This window comes from Tyto alba, unplaced genomic scaffold (genome assembly GCF_018691265.1).
Source record: "Tyto alba isolate M040663 unplaced genomic scaffold, T.alba_DEE_v4.0 Super-Scaffold_18, whole genome shotgun sequence".
NCBI classification, from domain to species: Eukaryota; Metazoa; Chordata; class Aves; order Strigiformes; family Tytonidae; genus Tyto; species Tyto alba.
The window spans coordinates 11,280,026-11,295,385 of NW_024881280.1; the positions used below are offsets into that span (position 1 = coordinate 11,280,026).

The 15,360-nt window shown below is 43.9% G+C and overlaps 1 protein-coding gene across 5 annotated transcripts in view; it reads right to left on the reverse strand.

The window, feature by feature from the left end:
- Window positions 1-15,360, reverse strand: part of SMOC1 (SPARC related modular calcium binding 1) — a 133,981-nt gene that overhangs the window by 11,934 nt on the left and 106,687 nt on the right. For all 5 annotated transcript variants that reach the window (XM_042791095.1, XM_042791098.1, XM_042791097.1 and 2 more), the window contains exons 8-11: window positions 14,729-14,921; window positions 13,743-13,825; window positions 10,073-10,178; window positions 216-463 (exon numbers count right to left, since the gene is read on the reverse strand). In XM_042791095.1, the coding sequence (XP_042647029.1) occupies window positions 216-463; window positions 10,073-10,178; window positions 13,743-13,825; window positions 14,729-14,921 (630 nt within the window). The remainder of the gene's footprint in view (window positions 1-215; window positions 464-10,072; window positions 10,179-13,742; window positions 13,826-14,728; window positions 14,922-15,360) is intronic.

The following is a 15,360-nucleotide window of genomic DNA, read 5'->3' on the forward strand; positions in this document are numbered from 1 at the left end:
ATAGTGCTTAGCACAAAGGTCTGTGATAAGGGATGTAAGACAGTGCCACAGAACAAATAACAAACTACATTTGCACAGCAGGATATTAATCCCACTCATTTTCTCACACGAACTGTGGCACTTTTGAATAACCTGGAAGAAAACAGATTCCTGAGTTTGCTGTAACTCCATGTCAGCCTTTTATTCTCATGCAATGGGGAAGGAAAGGCACTCACCTCCTTCCTTGCTGACTCCCAAGCACCCCTTCAGCTCCTGAAGCGAGATTGACTTGTCCTTGTTGAGGTCACAGTAGTCAGTGAAGCGTCGGGCACATTTCTTGGGTTTGGCTTTCTTCTTTACATAACGCTTGAAAGGCTTCAGCTCCCGCTTGTTGATGTCATTGCTGCTGTTGTTGTCCAGCTGGCTGAAGTACCAGTGTACCACTCGCTCCTCCAGCGTGTGGCTGGGGTCTGGCTCAGAGAACCTGGAACAGAGGAAGCACAGGCCCCCGACAAGTGGGTGCTCTCACCAACACCATCAAGCACATGCTGAGGAGCCAGAGCTGCTCGCAGAGTCAGACAAGCACTATGCCATATTTAAAGCAGGCAAAAATACACAGGTATCACAGTCTCCTTTTAGCTGGGCTCTTTTGAGAGATGCACTTTTTCTAAAAATATCCTTTGGTGTTAACAAGTGGTGCCAAGAGATTTCTGGAGACTGATACCCTTGGTAGCTCTGGTTCTCCTCACACCGGTTGCTGAAACTGCCTAATCCCAGAAAGATCCTCCTTTAGAGGGCAAGAGGCGACCTCCATGGTCCTTTTGACCTTTGGACTCCTGTTCAAGTTACCAGCAGGAGAGCCGTGAGTGTCAGCTGTCATGGTAGTTTCTGTGACAGCAACGTCTAGACTTCAGAAAAGGAACAAATTCATTTAATGCAAGACACATTCATTATTTGAAAATGTCCTTGGCAAGATGCAACATTCCCGCTGTATCTATTTATATGATCTGAACTCCTGTGCTGTATTTTCAGCATATTTAATGCTTTTAACATGGTTGATTTATACACAAGAATTCCACAGCAGACAAGCACCACAAATCCGTTAAAAGCAATACTACGGAACTGGCAACTTGAGTTTGCTTCATTTCTTACTCATTGTGCTATTACAAGTTCGATGTTATTTGGGTCACATTTTCTTTCCATGGACAACAACAAACAATATCAGAGAAGAGAAGAGGAGCAGGAGGAAAAGCAACAGCTGAAGATGCATGAATAGAGGATGCTGCCATTCAATGTCAAGCCATCATTGAACAGGCACTGTTATGTCGCACCACTGAAGTGGTGTCTGGTGCTCTGCAGCAGCAGTGGGAAAGGAGTTGTTCCTCAGTGATATAGAGGACCAGGAAAGAAACGCTTTCTAAATAAGAATTCTTTAAAAATTACACTAAGCTAGTTCATCTTCTCCAGGTGTTGAATGTGCCAACTGAGAAAGCTGAAATGGGGACTTGAGCCATTTTACTCCCAAGAATAAAGCATTTCAGAGCATGGAAATTAGTGGATAGGTAGTCAGACACACTACACTGGAACTCATTGCTCTGACTTATTCCAGGAGACACCTCCAGATGCTGCCTAATTCCTTCCCCAGCAGTGAGAGAGGGACAGTTGAGTGCTGCAGGCAGACAGATTTTGATGTGAGTTTGGGGCATTCTAGCTGATGGGGAAATATGAACCCAGGTACCTTATAAAATACACTTTAAGACTGTCACCAACCTTGTTTCAGAAACTGGTATGATATATATTTAGATGGTCATTGAAAAATTCTTTATTGGGAACTAGAAGGGGCACCTACAGAGTCTGAAAAATAAAACCCCCACCCTACTGTCACAGTAATTTAAATCACTATTGAAGGAGAGTCTGCAACATGCAGAAAGTGAGCACTGAAGCTTAGGTGGAGAACAGAGATCCCCGTTAATTTTCTCTGATAGCTTTTACAAATGAGGATACAATTTACAAAGATATCCCCTATCCAGAGATGTCCGGATCCTCAAAACAAGTAAACAGACGCAGTAGGGAGAGGCAAATAAACTGCGCAACATTTTTCCCAAGATTTTACTTGAAACTATCTCCTTCATCATTTAATTCTTAGCTGAGAAGCAGCCTGGCATTTAGTCACAGCATCTGGTCAATGTACAGTGGGATAAACACTGTGGGGGAGGAAGAAGAGGTTGGGAATAGTTGGGCTTAGTTTTGGGAGCCAAAATACAAGGCAAGCCCCTGGACAAGCAGAAATTGCAAAAATCTCCCCAGGAAGCTAAGGGATTGCCCAGATTTTTCAAAGCCTTCAAACTGTATGTGAAGACCAGGATGACAGGAGAGAATAAAAACACATCCTGTGGCTTGTTTTTATGACATTTATGAACACAGTCATTGGCCTCTCTCCTTTTTGGAAATGAGCTGGCTACCATCTGAAGTCCAGCATGTTTCCAACAGCCACAGCGAATTTCTGTACTGCAAGGGACAATATTCTGCTTTTGCTGAGATAGTGGAATAAAACCTGAGATTTTGCATGTGAGATATCCTTTGTCCACATCTTGGCCTGCGCTTTGTTTCCTGAAGGCCGACAACTGGAGAGGCAGAAATGGAGAAAATCGCAGAGCATTTTAGAACCAACAAGAAGACAACAGACAGGAACATGAGCTTCTCACTACCTGCCAGAGAGACACTCAGAAGCAGAACTTAAAAGTGCCTCTTTTTCAGAGGCACACCAAGGATGAGCTCTTATGAATTACCAAGAGAGGCAATATAGCTCTCTTCAGCACTTCCATAAAGAAAATCAGGGAAATCCACCAGCTAATATAAATACATTGACTCATGAGGTGATGATGCATCAATTTTTGCCATTACAAACAAGCTGAGAGCTCATGCTGAAAACTGCAGCATGCTAATGGAGCTAAAGGGAGTTAGTTTAACTGTTGTGACTGTAGGAGGAAGGAAGATAAAGCCATTTCTGAGTTTTTACCACTTCCTGTTGGCTGGCTCAGTGGGGCTGCAGTTCCTGAGTTGGTTGCCTGCCCTTCCTGATGATCATCTAGAATCCCAGCACAGGAAGGATCCACATCATCTCAGTGCTGCCATATCTCCCTGGTTTATGACATTACATGATACACTAAAGAAGGTTGAGGTTACAACAGCATATCTAACTATTTTGACTTTGATGGCTGCCCATGCAAGACACTTATACATCATCCATGAAACGTGAACTGATGCAACTTCACAACATTGCTAAGCCACCTAACTTTGATGTGCCATGACAACCATACCTGCTGGGTCAGCTGAAATAAATCTGGGGGCTCTAATTGTCCTACAAGCACAGACTTTGCAGGAGTATTCCACAGGAATTTTCCTCTATTACCTCTCCATTGCTGTTGCAAGAGAAATAAATCAGCCCTCAGATGCAAACTTCATTTGTTGGGCTGTCTCTCTACTCATTCAGACCATAAAGGAATCAGAAAAACTACGAGAAAATAAAGCTGCTTTGTACATTCTCTGCTCCCTGAAAAACATCTCTTGCTCTAACACCAGTCACACAAAAATCCACTGAATTCCAGTCTCTCACTCCAGTGCTGTAGCAGCTTTGTAAGACCTACTGAAGACAGACATGACCAAAATGCAGACAGCCTTCTCAGTCTTCTCATGTTGACTACATTACAGCTGTACTTACTTTTCTTCCTAATTGTTCCTCTTTAGCACTCTACAGCAAAACGATCAATCCTAAGGAATGAGTGCTGGGTAAGCAAAGAGCTCTGTGCAAGTTGATTTTCCAAATCTAACCTGCTATTGCTGGATCGCTTCTGTACATAAGTCAGCAAGTTTAGCTCTATTATGCAGCATAAGCCCACCCACAGTCCAACAATGAAGAGAAGTATGGTCTGTCATTAACAGCCTAGGACAGGGAACCTGCTCTCTCAGCTTTCTTACAAATGTGTTGGCATCAAGTATATAATCTTCTCTAAGTAGGCTTTTGCTCCATCCTCTTGTATAATGTGCTGTCAGCTCCCTCATAGGAGAATACTTATTTCTTAGGTGGCTTATGTTTGGAGATATGAGGGAGAAGATACTGTGACTTTTAACAATACTATTTTCCAGTCGAGACACACTTCCACATAACACCTTCATATCATCTGGTATACTGGGGATACAGGCAGAAAGCAAGGAGGCTATGAAAAGACACGGACATGTACTTTTGCAGCTACACTGAATTCTGGAGCAGAGAGAGAATATGCCAAAATATCAAATAGACAGCTTGAATATGCACTTTGCATGCAGTCTGTAATGCTTTCCAGCCCTTGAGGACCCTTGCAAGAAAGGAGGAGTTAACTTAGTGGAGGAGCAAAGAGGAACAGGGAAGAAGGGGAGGTATATTGGGTGAAGTATATAAAAGCAGCAAACGCCAGACGTTACTCACATACAGCACTGTGTACAGTGTGCAGTCACATTATCCTCCACAGAACCGTGCTGTCAAAGTGTAGTACATCCCACTACATTTTACTATGTAAACTGAAGTCCATTCCTACCAAAGCTGATCCTTTGCTCCCTGAACACTTGCAGCCCCACTGCAGCCCACTGCACAGGCTGCACGGACCCACAGTACAGCTGCAGTGACAGAAAATCCTAACACAAAATACAGATTTTATGGAAAGCAACACTGCAATCTCTGAAGTACTCAGCAGATGATCACCTGATTAAAGACCTTTAGAAAACCTATTCTTTTGTAATACAAACTTTATGTAGTAACAGTAGCCGCTGAGTCAGGAGGAGGGAAAAGGAGGAAAACCAACATAACATCACCTAACTGGACTGTAAACAGAAACTATAAACCAGAGGGAGCTATTTCGGGATGAAAGAACACTGATGGACAAGAAGCTGCTTGCAGAAGCAACCGAGTAGAAAAAAATATTAGTCCAATTTCCACTCTTAACACACAAAGTATGCTTGTAGTCAAGATGTCTACAGGAGTTAAAGTTGTAGGTTTCTATGACCTGAAAATATTTTGCAAGGACATACACCTTGCTTGGTGCTGTTGCTGAATGAAGAATGAAGATGAGAGTGAAGCTAAAGAAATGGCAGGACTGACTCTGCCAGTCAACACCCATGACAGCACTGATGGATGATGTCCACCAAGGTGCCTGTGGGGAGTGGTAGAAAGCGATGAGTGGTAAAATTCAGAACTGTTCTTGCTCTACTTCCACTTCTTACTCTCCTTTTGTTGTTCTTTGCGGTTGTCTATTCTAAAGTTAAAGGCTGTAATGGTGGAACATGGCTTGAATCAAAGAGGATTACTCTAATGGAATTGCAAAAGGATCCTGTATTTGTTTTATTATTCTCTCTTTCCTGTAGCCAAAGAATCAAGAAGCCAACAAAAAACTAAGCTGTGTTCAGACTAAACAAAAGGGTACTACACAGTCCAAATTCATTACAGGGAATGCGTAATTCCTCTACACTTAAAACTTCAGTTATCTTCCTATTACAGGGCCCAGTTTCTTCCTCTCCTCCGGCTAAGTTTTGGATGAAACATTATTCTGAACACAATTTTTCTGAAAATTGTGGGATAAATAATTTAGAAGGCTTAAAAATCCCCTCCCTTCACTCCTCATTGACTGTTCAAAGATCCTTCTCTTACATGAACTCTCCCATACCTTTAATTAGGCTAGAATTTCCATAGGAGCACAAAGAGAAGTTGGTATCCAACTTCAATTGAAATGCAATAGGAGTTGGGCATTAACTTCCCTGCACTGTTTGAAAGTGTCAATCTTTATTAAAACATGGCTCGGCTTCAGAACACCCTGGAGATGTGCTGAGCTGTGCTTGCCTGCTTCAAACTGCTCAACTAGAGCATGAAAGGGAACCTCAGGGCCAATCTTCTGAAGTACTTTTTAGGGCTATTACATGGGGAATAATTGGCAACTTAAAATGAAGGGACACAGCTGCTGTGTTACATGGTAAGGGTGGTTGTTGTAAACTGCCCTTTTAACCCTAAATTCGACAGGGCAGTAATATTTTTGCTGACAATGTAGCAACCCATAGTGCACACATTTGGCAACTGAAATTCATTTTTGAATTGGCAGGCACCAAAAAGACTTTCTCAGATCAGGGAAACCCAGGCTGGGATCCCCTTTGGTCTGTTTTAGTTTAGGCCACGTGTGATATGAGTATGTCCAAACTGGAAAATAGACTAAAATGTACTAAAGTGAAGTCTGAATTTTAAAAAGTGCTGCTCCTATTATATAGGATTTATACATGAACAATTTCAACTATGCATTTTTTCAAAAAGGATACCAAACAGTGGTTAATAAACCAGTTTCCTACAAGCGCTCTCTTAATTACTTTGAAAACATACAGTAACAAGATGTGCCTTGGAGTTATTACATAAACTTAAAATTAAGAATGAATTTTACCAGAGATTTTCTGTTTCAAAAGTCTAAATGAAGACTACTTGGCTATTTTTCTGTAATATAAACCAGGGCCACGAGGAAGGGAAGTTCTCATCTCATTTACATTATTGTAAAGCAAGAGTAACTCAATTAAAGTCAATAGCTTTGAACTTGCTTAAACGAGACAAGACCTATAAGGGATTACAAGGTTGTTTTAAGCATGCCCAATAAAAAAAAAAAAAAAGAAGTCTTATCAGGTTTTACTTACATGGCCTGCAGCAATCCAAGTTGTACAGCTTCACTTTGCTGCTACTAGATTGTTTTTGTGTGTGCCAAGTATAAAGTGTGCAATTTAGCACAGCTCTATATAGTATTTTAAATGCAAATCTCTATCATTTCTCCCCATGTTCCTCCATCCCTCCCCCCCTGTACCCACCCCCCACCCCAAAAAAAAGGTAATATGAACATTAATTGGAAAGCCACAGACATCTTTGCAGCATAAATAGGTAAAGTCTTGGAGATGAAGACACTCAGCAAATGCAAGAAGTTTTCACTTGTCTATCCAGATTCAGAACGAAGGCGGCAGGGTAATCTAATCTGATTTCCTGTATATCATACTCTCAGAATGTGAATCAAATTACTCTTAGGACCATAACTCGGGTTTGACTAAAGCAAGTCTTTCTGAAAGGCATCAGGCCTAAGATGAAAGCCTTAGAAAGAGGGAATCTGTCATCTCCCTCATAATTTCATTCTGCCTTGGAATTGCCTTTGCTTTAAAGAAATTCTGATCACAGGTTTGTTTATATTTAGCTAATCATGTTCCTCCCTACTAGACTAAAGAGCCTGCAGAGCTTTTATCCCTATGGAGATACTCAGATTATATGAAATCATCTTTCAACCTTTTCTTTCTTTTAAAAGCCTAAGGAAGGTTGAGCTCTTTAAGACTCTCACCGTTAGACTTTTTCAGTCCTTGACTCTTTGGAAAGGCTCTTCTCTGTGTTTGGTCCTATATTTTAATGTTGATACTAAAGATGTGTATTGTATGCCAGTATCATCTCTCTGCTGTCATGGAGAAACAGAAATACCCCTTCCCTAAAACTCCTACTTGCTGCTTCTCTGATTAAAATACATTGGACAATATATGGGGCCAACTGACATGGCGGTACAGCTTGCTGTTCGCTTGACTTGCCCCATGCAACAGGCAAAAGCTTTGCTGGTGATACATTAAAAATTTACCTTGGATCATTGGATGCATTTGCTCAAAGTCTAAAAAAGGCCCAGGAGGATTAAATGCTGAACACTGTAAAGGAACAAAAAGATGGAGGCTACAGAGGAAACCAGTGAGTGTTTCAATACAGAACCTGTTCTGCCATCATTATGGCAAAGGTAGACCAGAGCCTGCAATAAGTGAAGCTTGCCTCACAAATAGGAAAACTGCCATTAAGACATTAAAACTGACATGGCTGACATTAAGAAAAATCAGATAGCCAGTTCTCTAGCTTTTCTTTTCAACATGACCTTCTCAGCAAACCTGGGCCAGGGAGATACAGGATAAGCCCTGTCACAGATTCCAGTATTTTCAGTTGTTAAGGTTGGAAATTAATTAGCCCTGTGATTAACCCTATTGGTAAAATACCCCTTCATCTTGGAAAAGAGCTTTTCTTTTTGGTGCCAAACTCAAGTTAGATCACCCTGATAATTTCAGATATTCCTGAAGAGAGGACTCAGGTCACTTCTCCCATTGGGAAACTTGGAAAGCAGGACTCATTGCACAGAGACAGCTTCCTAACTCGGCAAACTAGTATGAAATGAAAGCCATACTGATTAAATTTTTATATAAAAAGCATCAAAAATTCCTTGAAATGCTTTTTTTTTGGAAAAAAAAAAAAAAAACAACCAACCAACCAACCAACAACAGTCCCATCATAGCATGGTGGGATGGAAAAGCTTGACGCATGTTCTATGGGGTATGTGCTTAGCTTAGCTGATGTACGTAGAAGTTCACGCCAGAGCAATTTCCTGAATTTAATCATGGCTGTGGGCAGGCAGAGTATTTGGGTGGTAGCAGCCTTTCACCTTACAAAGGACAGCCTGCTAAAAGATTTCTTTTTCCCCTTGCAACTGGGCTGCCGACACTGGAGCTGAAAATAAATCAACATGACGACTGTGTGAAGAGCTGAGCAGTGAAAAATTCTACCAGAAAGGCCTCTATTGAAAGCTAAGAAATACACAAAGCTTGGGGAACATTAGGAAGCAAGCCTGCTGGTTTATAGAAGTGCAGTGGGGGCATACATCTCTGGTCTCTACAATATTAGTTTATATTAAGCTTTATTTTAAGAGTGATGATTACATTGGCTGGGTTTCAGTCCCAGTGCCAAAGATGCCAAATAAATATCAAATACTCTCCAGGGCTTCCCGTCACCCCTACCCACTGCATTTGAACCATGCAAATTAGACAGAATTGACATTGGAATGCTTATGGCTGGGAGAGAACAACGTATTTCCCATCCTTGGGGCATTTTTCATCCTGTTTATATGAATACAGACATGCTAGGCATATATTGCCATTTCGATGGGTTACAGAATATTCAGCATGCAGGCACTCAGCCACTGGCTTGATTTGTAAGGTCCAAATGCGAAGTTAAAACCATATGGGTTCAAAAGCAATCTATACTGAAACCAAGGGGCACAGAGGTGCCACCCAGGAAGTTTTTTCTCTTGAGTAATTAAAGATGGTATTGCTTCCTTCTACATTTTGAAAAAGGAAAGCAGGGGATCAACATTACTCTCAATACATTGGAGCAATGCCTATGGAAGTAATACATGCAGAGAGACACCTCCTTCATCTCTACACCCCTGTGAACAGGAGCACATTAGTCGTTGGGCCATCCCTGCATGCTAAACTAGCACTGACTCCTTTTATAGTCTGCAGAATCCAGGGCCGTAGAAGCCTTGCCTAGCCAAGGCAATGCAGCACTTCTTTTAAATCCACCACAGTCCATTCTCAATGGCCTGTCCTGCTGCAGCACTGCAGCTGATGCGCTAAGGGGATTTGCTGTTATCAAGCAGAAGGGGGAGACAAGACCTCAACTTTTCTCCAGTTCCCCAGAAATGCAGCCTTCTGCCCACCTCTTGCAGCAGGCCAGACCTATTGCTCCTTCCAAGAGGGATGGACAGGCATCTGGTCAGAGGGGAGGGCCGTGAAAAACAGTTCCTCTCCTCATCGGCAGGCTGGCTCCAGCCCCACAGCAAAACCACAGCACTGGTACTGCCAAGAATTCGGTTCGCATTCTTCGCTCCCTGTGGTAGCCACTAGGCCACACGGTCTCCTTCAATCCATTTGCATTTTATTAGGTCTTTTCATGCACCAGGGGACAAAAGAACAAGCCACTTCCTCCCACTGAGCTCTCATTTCACACTTCAAATGGGCTATACTAACCTTTATGGTGGAGCAGCTGCCAGGGAGGAGGGGTAGGAGGAGGCAGGGCTAGGGTGACAGGATAGAGCAGCACCTGAAGATGCAGCCTCAGCTCCTCTCCCAGCAATCCAGAGGAACCCAAGTCAGTGCAAAGCAACACCTTTCCCTCCCACCCCACCTCAGAGGCACCCCGAGCTCTGCAGCCACCTTGGTGGCATTCAGCCTGAGTGCTTTCTGGACTCACCTCCCACCCCCAGTAGGTGCTGCTGAGTTAATAGCCTGTACCATGTCCGTAGTCAGAGCATCAAGTAAGCTGGTAATAAATTCAACTTTCTTCCCTTCTGGACAGCCTGCAGAAAGAAAAGAGAAGGTTTAAGCAAGGAACGCACAGGATTAGTCTCCTACCGCTGGTCAGCAAGGACCAGCCACAACCTCTTTTGTTCGTAACATGGCAGCCATCATCACAGTTCCTAAGGAAAGGCAGAAGAATTCCTCAGTGGGTTTCTCTGTATCACAATTTGTCCTGCAGCTTTTGTCCAGGCACACACAGGGTCACCAACAATGTCTGGCAGGAAGACCGTGTGGTTAGCTTTATGGCCTCTCTCAGTTTTCTACCAGCATAACCACAGGGATGTGCTGGAAGTGCCTGGGAGATGGGAGTTCCCATGGTGACACTTGCAGAAAAGTTTACAAAACAACTCATTACCTCCTGGGTCATCTGCAAACATGGCTGTTGTGAGGTCCTAACTGAAAGCTTAAAGCTTCCCAAAGCATGGGCCAAAACAAGAACTGCTGCTTGCACTCTCCTCTTTAGGCACAGAGAACGTTGCCTGCCAGCAGCCACCACAATAATTCAGTTCTTTGCATGATCACACTGCATGGGAAATACGTCAATCTAAGTCAACTCGTGGTAATTGCCCCCCAGTCACTGCTGGCTCAGGCAGGGCAAAGCAGGCTGAAGACGAACTTGCTAACCATTTCCATTACTTAGTGCTGAGGTCATCTAGCTCCCCACCATCATAACCACAGACTGACAGAGCCTCCTATCCTTAACAATGCCAGCCTGTTATGGCACAGCTGAGATGAAATTCTCCATCTCCTCACCTCTATGAGACAACCTATGCTGTTTCCTTGCTTCTTAAAGGAGCAAAAGCATGCTCCATTTATTACCACATTAATACCACAATAATTGCTCTAGCCCACCCAGGAACAAGTATATTTAACTTCAATCCACCACCTCCAAAACTACTGTCCAAAACCCACCAACTCCCACCCTATTGTCTTCTCTTGATATGACAGAGAAGCCGTCACCACATCCCTCAACTCTTCTCTTTCCCCAAACCATGCACTACCAATTAATGAGCTGTTTAAAGCAGCAGATGTCAGAAATCAGCTTTCCCCAGCAACATATAGCAGTGTCAACACTTTTTGCTTTTCTCAGACAAGCAGAGAAGCATGTGCACCCCAAACAGAGCACCAGAAATTTACTGTAATCCCTTGACAGCTGAAAGCAGCTTGCAAATTGATCTGACAAAACTCCCTCCTTTGCAGTATTACAGGTTCTGTTCTCTGCAATAGCTAACCAACAGTCCCTCGCCTGTCTCCATATTATGTGCATTACACACACACACACCCCTCAGCACTTGTTTGGCACATGGTCCAGAAAATGTCAGCATTGTAATGGGTAAGCTGCTATGGCAGCCAGAGTAGACCACTCACTTAAAGGAGCTTTTTGTTGCAGTAATGAGAAGGTTGAAAAACCATTTGCTAGAAGTCATCTCCCTGGGGCCTCAGCATCTCACCGTCTGCAGGAATTAGCAGCTTGCCATTTGCTATGTGCAAGCAACACTTTCCTTCCCTCTTTCTTTCTTCTGGCCACAGCCATGACACAGTTTGTGAAGAGGGTGTGTGTAGGTGTGCAAGGATCTGGACTTATGTCTTCCCCATGTTGGCCTCTGCAGGGTCTCTTCACACCGGCCAAGGAGCATACTGCCTGAAGCACTAAGAGTCTGAAGAATAGGCAAACCTCTAGAGAAGGAGTAAGGTATGGGATCCCCCTTAAAGAACTGAGTACAAATTAAAGCAGGAGGTTTTCTTAATATTCAGTTCTGGTAGGAATTAAGAGCGGAAAAAAGTAAAAAGAAACACCCTCTCTCACCCTCTGCAGTTCTGGCTCATCAGCGAATTTTTGCATATAAGAGCAGCTAATCAAACAAACCTCAAGTCTGCATCAAAAGATCATGCAGCACAGCATCTCTCAGGCAGACAAACCTGATCAGATCCTCCATCTCCTAAACTCTCCATAGACAAGGATATTTTCAGTGACAGGAACCATCATGCCAGCCAACGCAGCCAAGCACAGAGCTGAAAGTTTACTCAGGCACGGAAAAGTGGCTTGAGCTGAGAGGGGAACTCTCCTGGAGACTGATGCGGGGACCAGACCACTATGCTATGGAGCATCATGTATCTTCTGCATCAGGCAGTTGCAGTCCCACTGTTCAGCTGCAGCGCAGAAGGGGAGAGAGAAAGGAAACGAAAGCATTTGGTCTTCCTGAGAGATCAGAAAGACAGTCTCAAAGAAAAAGCCCAAGAGCAAGGGATTTTCACAGAGGAGTTCTGGAGAGGCAGGGGGAAAGCGCAGGGAGAGAGAGTAAAGCAAGGGGAGAAGGGGAAGGGGAAGAAAGGAAGCAAGGTTATTCTATTTTAGCATGATTTCCTAAGGAAATGAGCCTTAATGCAATCATTTAGCTCGTTTCCCTCACCCTGCCCCCCAAAGTAATACTCGAACCAATTGGCCAATTTAATTCGAATGTGAGAGGGAGGCAGGTAGGAAATTTCTACATGACTTGTGAAAATGAGGAACTGCAAAGAAGAGAGCCCTGCTGAAGGCAGAGTTGCTAAGCAGAAAGCTACAGGGCCCAAGGTCAGGAACTGGCAGGAGGAGAATTAGGAGACACTGAAGGCATATCTGGAACAAATCCAATTTCCTTTGCTAACCTGCTCAGGGACAACTCACTTTATGCTAGCCCTAGAAAGGGCCGGGAGAAAATGAAGTGGATGCAAAGCTACCAGCTCTTTCTGCGGAGTTCTTGGTCTCTACCACTCCCTTATGGTAGAGAGGGATGCACAGTAGCTTCTGTTTTCAAGCGGTCAGCCCCCACCCAGGAGAGCAATGGCTCAGCTGTCAGTGACAGCCCCTCACTCTGCTCCTTTGAAAGGCAGTGGAAAGGAAAAAACAGAGCACAGGCAGATAGGATAGCATTTTTAAAAGCTGCACAGACACCTATGCCTACCATATCTTCCTAGCAGAAACAAGGTAGGCAATAAATAATGGCTTGTCACTCTGTTGAGAGTGACTATAAAACAAGCAGCAATGGGAGATAAAGTGGATCCCAGGCAAAAAATGAGGGATAAAGTCCAGCTAAGTAAGGAGCCAGCATTAGGTTAAGGGACCTTAGTGCACCGCCTGGTCATGCGGTGTGAGGGAGCCAGTTGGTCCACCGAAAATTTCCAGGCGTGTTTTCTTTCATTGTTCAGGGAGCATCAAGCTGCTGAAAAGCCCTGCTAAATGGAAAGCGTCCTGTCCTGGCCAGGCTTTGAAGAAGAGCTGCCAATGCTGAGCCCATTCTTCCCCCACGGGACCTCCATGCATCCAGGTTTCTTTCCTGAAAATTCTGAACCCAGACATGTTTTCAAAGGGCAGACAGCAATAAACCAGCCCTCAGGACACCCGCAGCCTTTTACAGTTCACTGCTGAAACTGGAGGTGATCCAAAATAACACAGAATAAAACCCATGGTAAAACGTGCACGGTGAGGAAAATCCCCCATCTCCTCAATAATATTCTTGGCCTCTTAAGAGTCCCAAGGTGAGACAAGGGAAGAAGGCAGAGATAGGATCTTGTTCCTCTCTGACCTGGAAGTTCTCTGTCCTTGAATGGATCATCAATCTCTGTGCTCTTCGATCTGGCATCGCTTTCACACACTGGGGTCTCATAGCTGAAAAAGAACAGCAGATGCTCAACTATGTGATATAGCTTTAGCGTCATCAGGTGGTTGTTAAGGGGTTTTGTCTTATCTGCTTACTGCAGAGGAAATCAATAACCTGCAGAAGAAATATTATTTTCAATCATCTGTCTACTTATGGACAGTCAGCAACAGCAGCAGAAGTGAAGAGAGAAGGAAGAGCACACTGTGAAACCCAGTACAACCTACCTACTGAAACCCACAAACAGCAAAAGGTTCTCTTCCATCTCTTATGGGCACAGGCTGAGCTTTTTTCCAAAGCTGTCCATGCTCTGCAGAATTACTGTATCTAGCAGAGATTAGGTCCCAGATCCTACTGGCCTGTTTTTATAACTTGCCAGACCCACAATTTGTTTCCAAACCCCAAGTGAGAAAAATATTCCCCAGGTAGTTTTAAGATACAGAGTAACTTTAAAAAAATAAAATAAAATCTATCATTGACTTAAAATCTACCAACACATAACCAAGCAGTCTTCTAAATCTGTACTGGTCAGGATCCAAGTGACTGCAGCATGGAAGCATAAAGCAGAGGATAATGCCACTTGTCTTTTCCCTGCTAATGCCCCTGATCTGTACTTCTGAGCAAATTCCTGGTTCCTGCTACCACCCACAGGCTGCAAGCCAAAAAAAGGTTGCTTCGCATGAACACTTAAATCAGAGGAAAGTAAGGGCGGTAGTTACTATGCACCAACTCCTACAGAGAGGGAGGTGCATAGGAACATTCAATAGGGAACATCACATATAGCATTACTAGCTCTAAGGAAAGTAGTACAGAGCTGACTACTCTAGAAGGAGGAACTTATCTAATATAGCAACGGTGTTTTTTTATATCTACTCTTCTCCAGGCAAGCATCTCACCAGGCCTATAGCTCTTACCGAGTGGAAGTGCCAGGCAGGGGGCGTCCCGTGTCCACCAGCACACACCAGCAGTACCCGGTCGACTGGTGGCATTGCACTGGTTTGTAGAGCCCTCCGGGAGCACACTCAGGGATGACGATACCCTCGCGGGGGTTCTGCCTGGCCTCCTCCAGGGCGCTCTGCCTTTCCTGGTCGCAGGAGTGAACTTTCTCTGGAAGATGGGAGGGAGGTTGGAGGGGGTGGAGAAAAAAAAGCCAAATCAAGATCATCTTCCTCAGCTTAGCAGGATATGGGTCTCCTTCACATCAGGAGACCTTTGTGTCCGTTTCCTTCTCAGCAAACACCAATATGTTTACATTCCTAGGGACTCAGGGACTTCTGGGTTGAGAGCTTCCTCCTATGTTTAGCTGTGATACAACAAGATTATGGATTATATATATTGACTTCCAAGTGCCCAGCAAGCCAGAAACAGCAGGAAAAACTGTTCCAGTTCCCCTGGGTTTTGGAACAGAGCTATCAGATAACAATAATTCACTATTACTGCAGCCATGGTCTAAGCGTTTCCCAGATGATGTTTTCACATACTGAGAGAGCCTAAACTGTGACTTGTATTTTCCAGTTAAGTAAAGGAGGCAAACACCCTCTTGCCC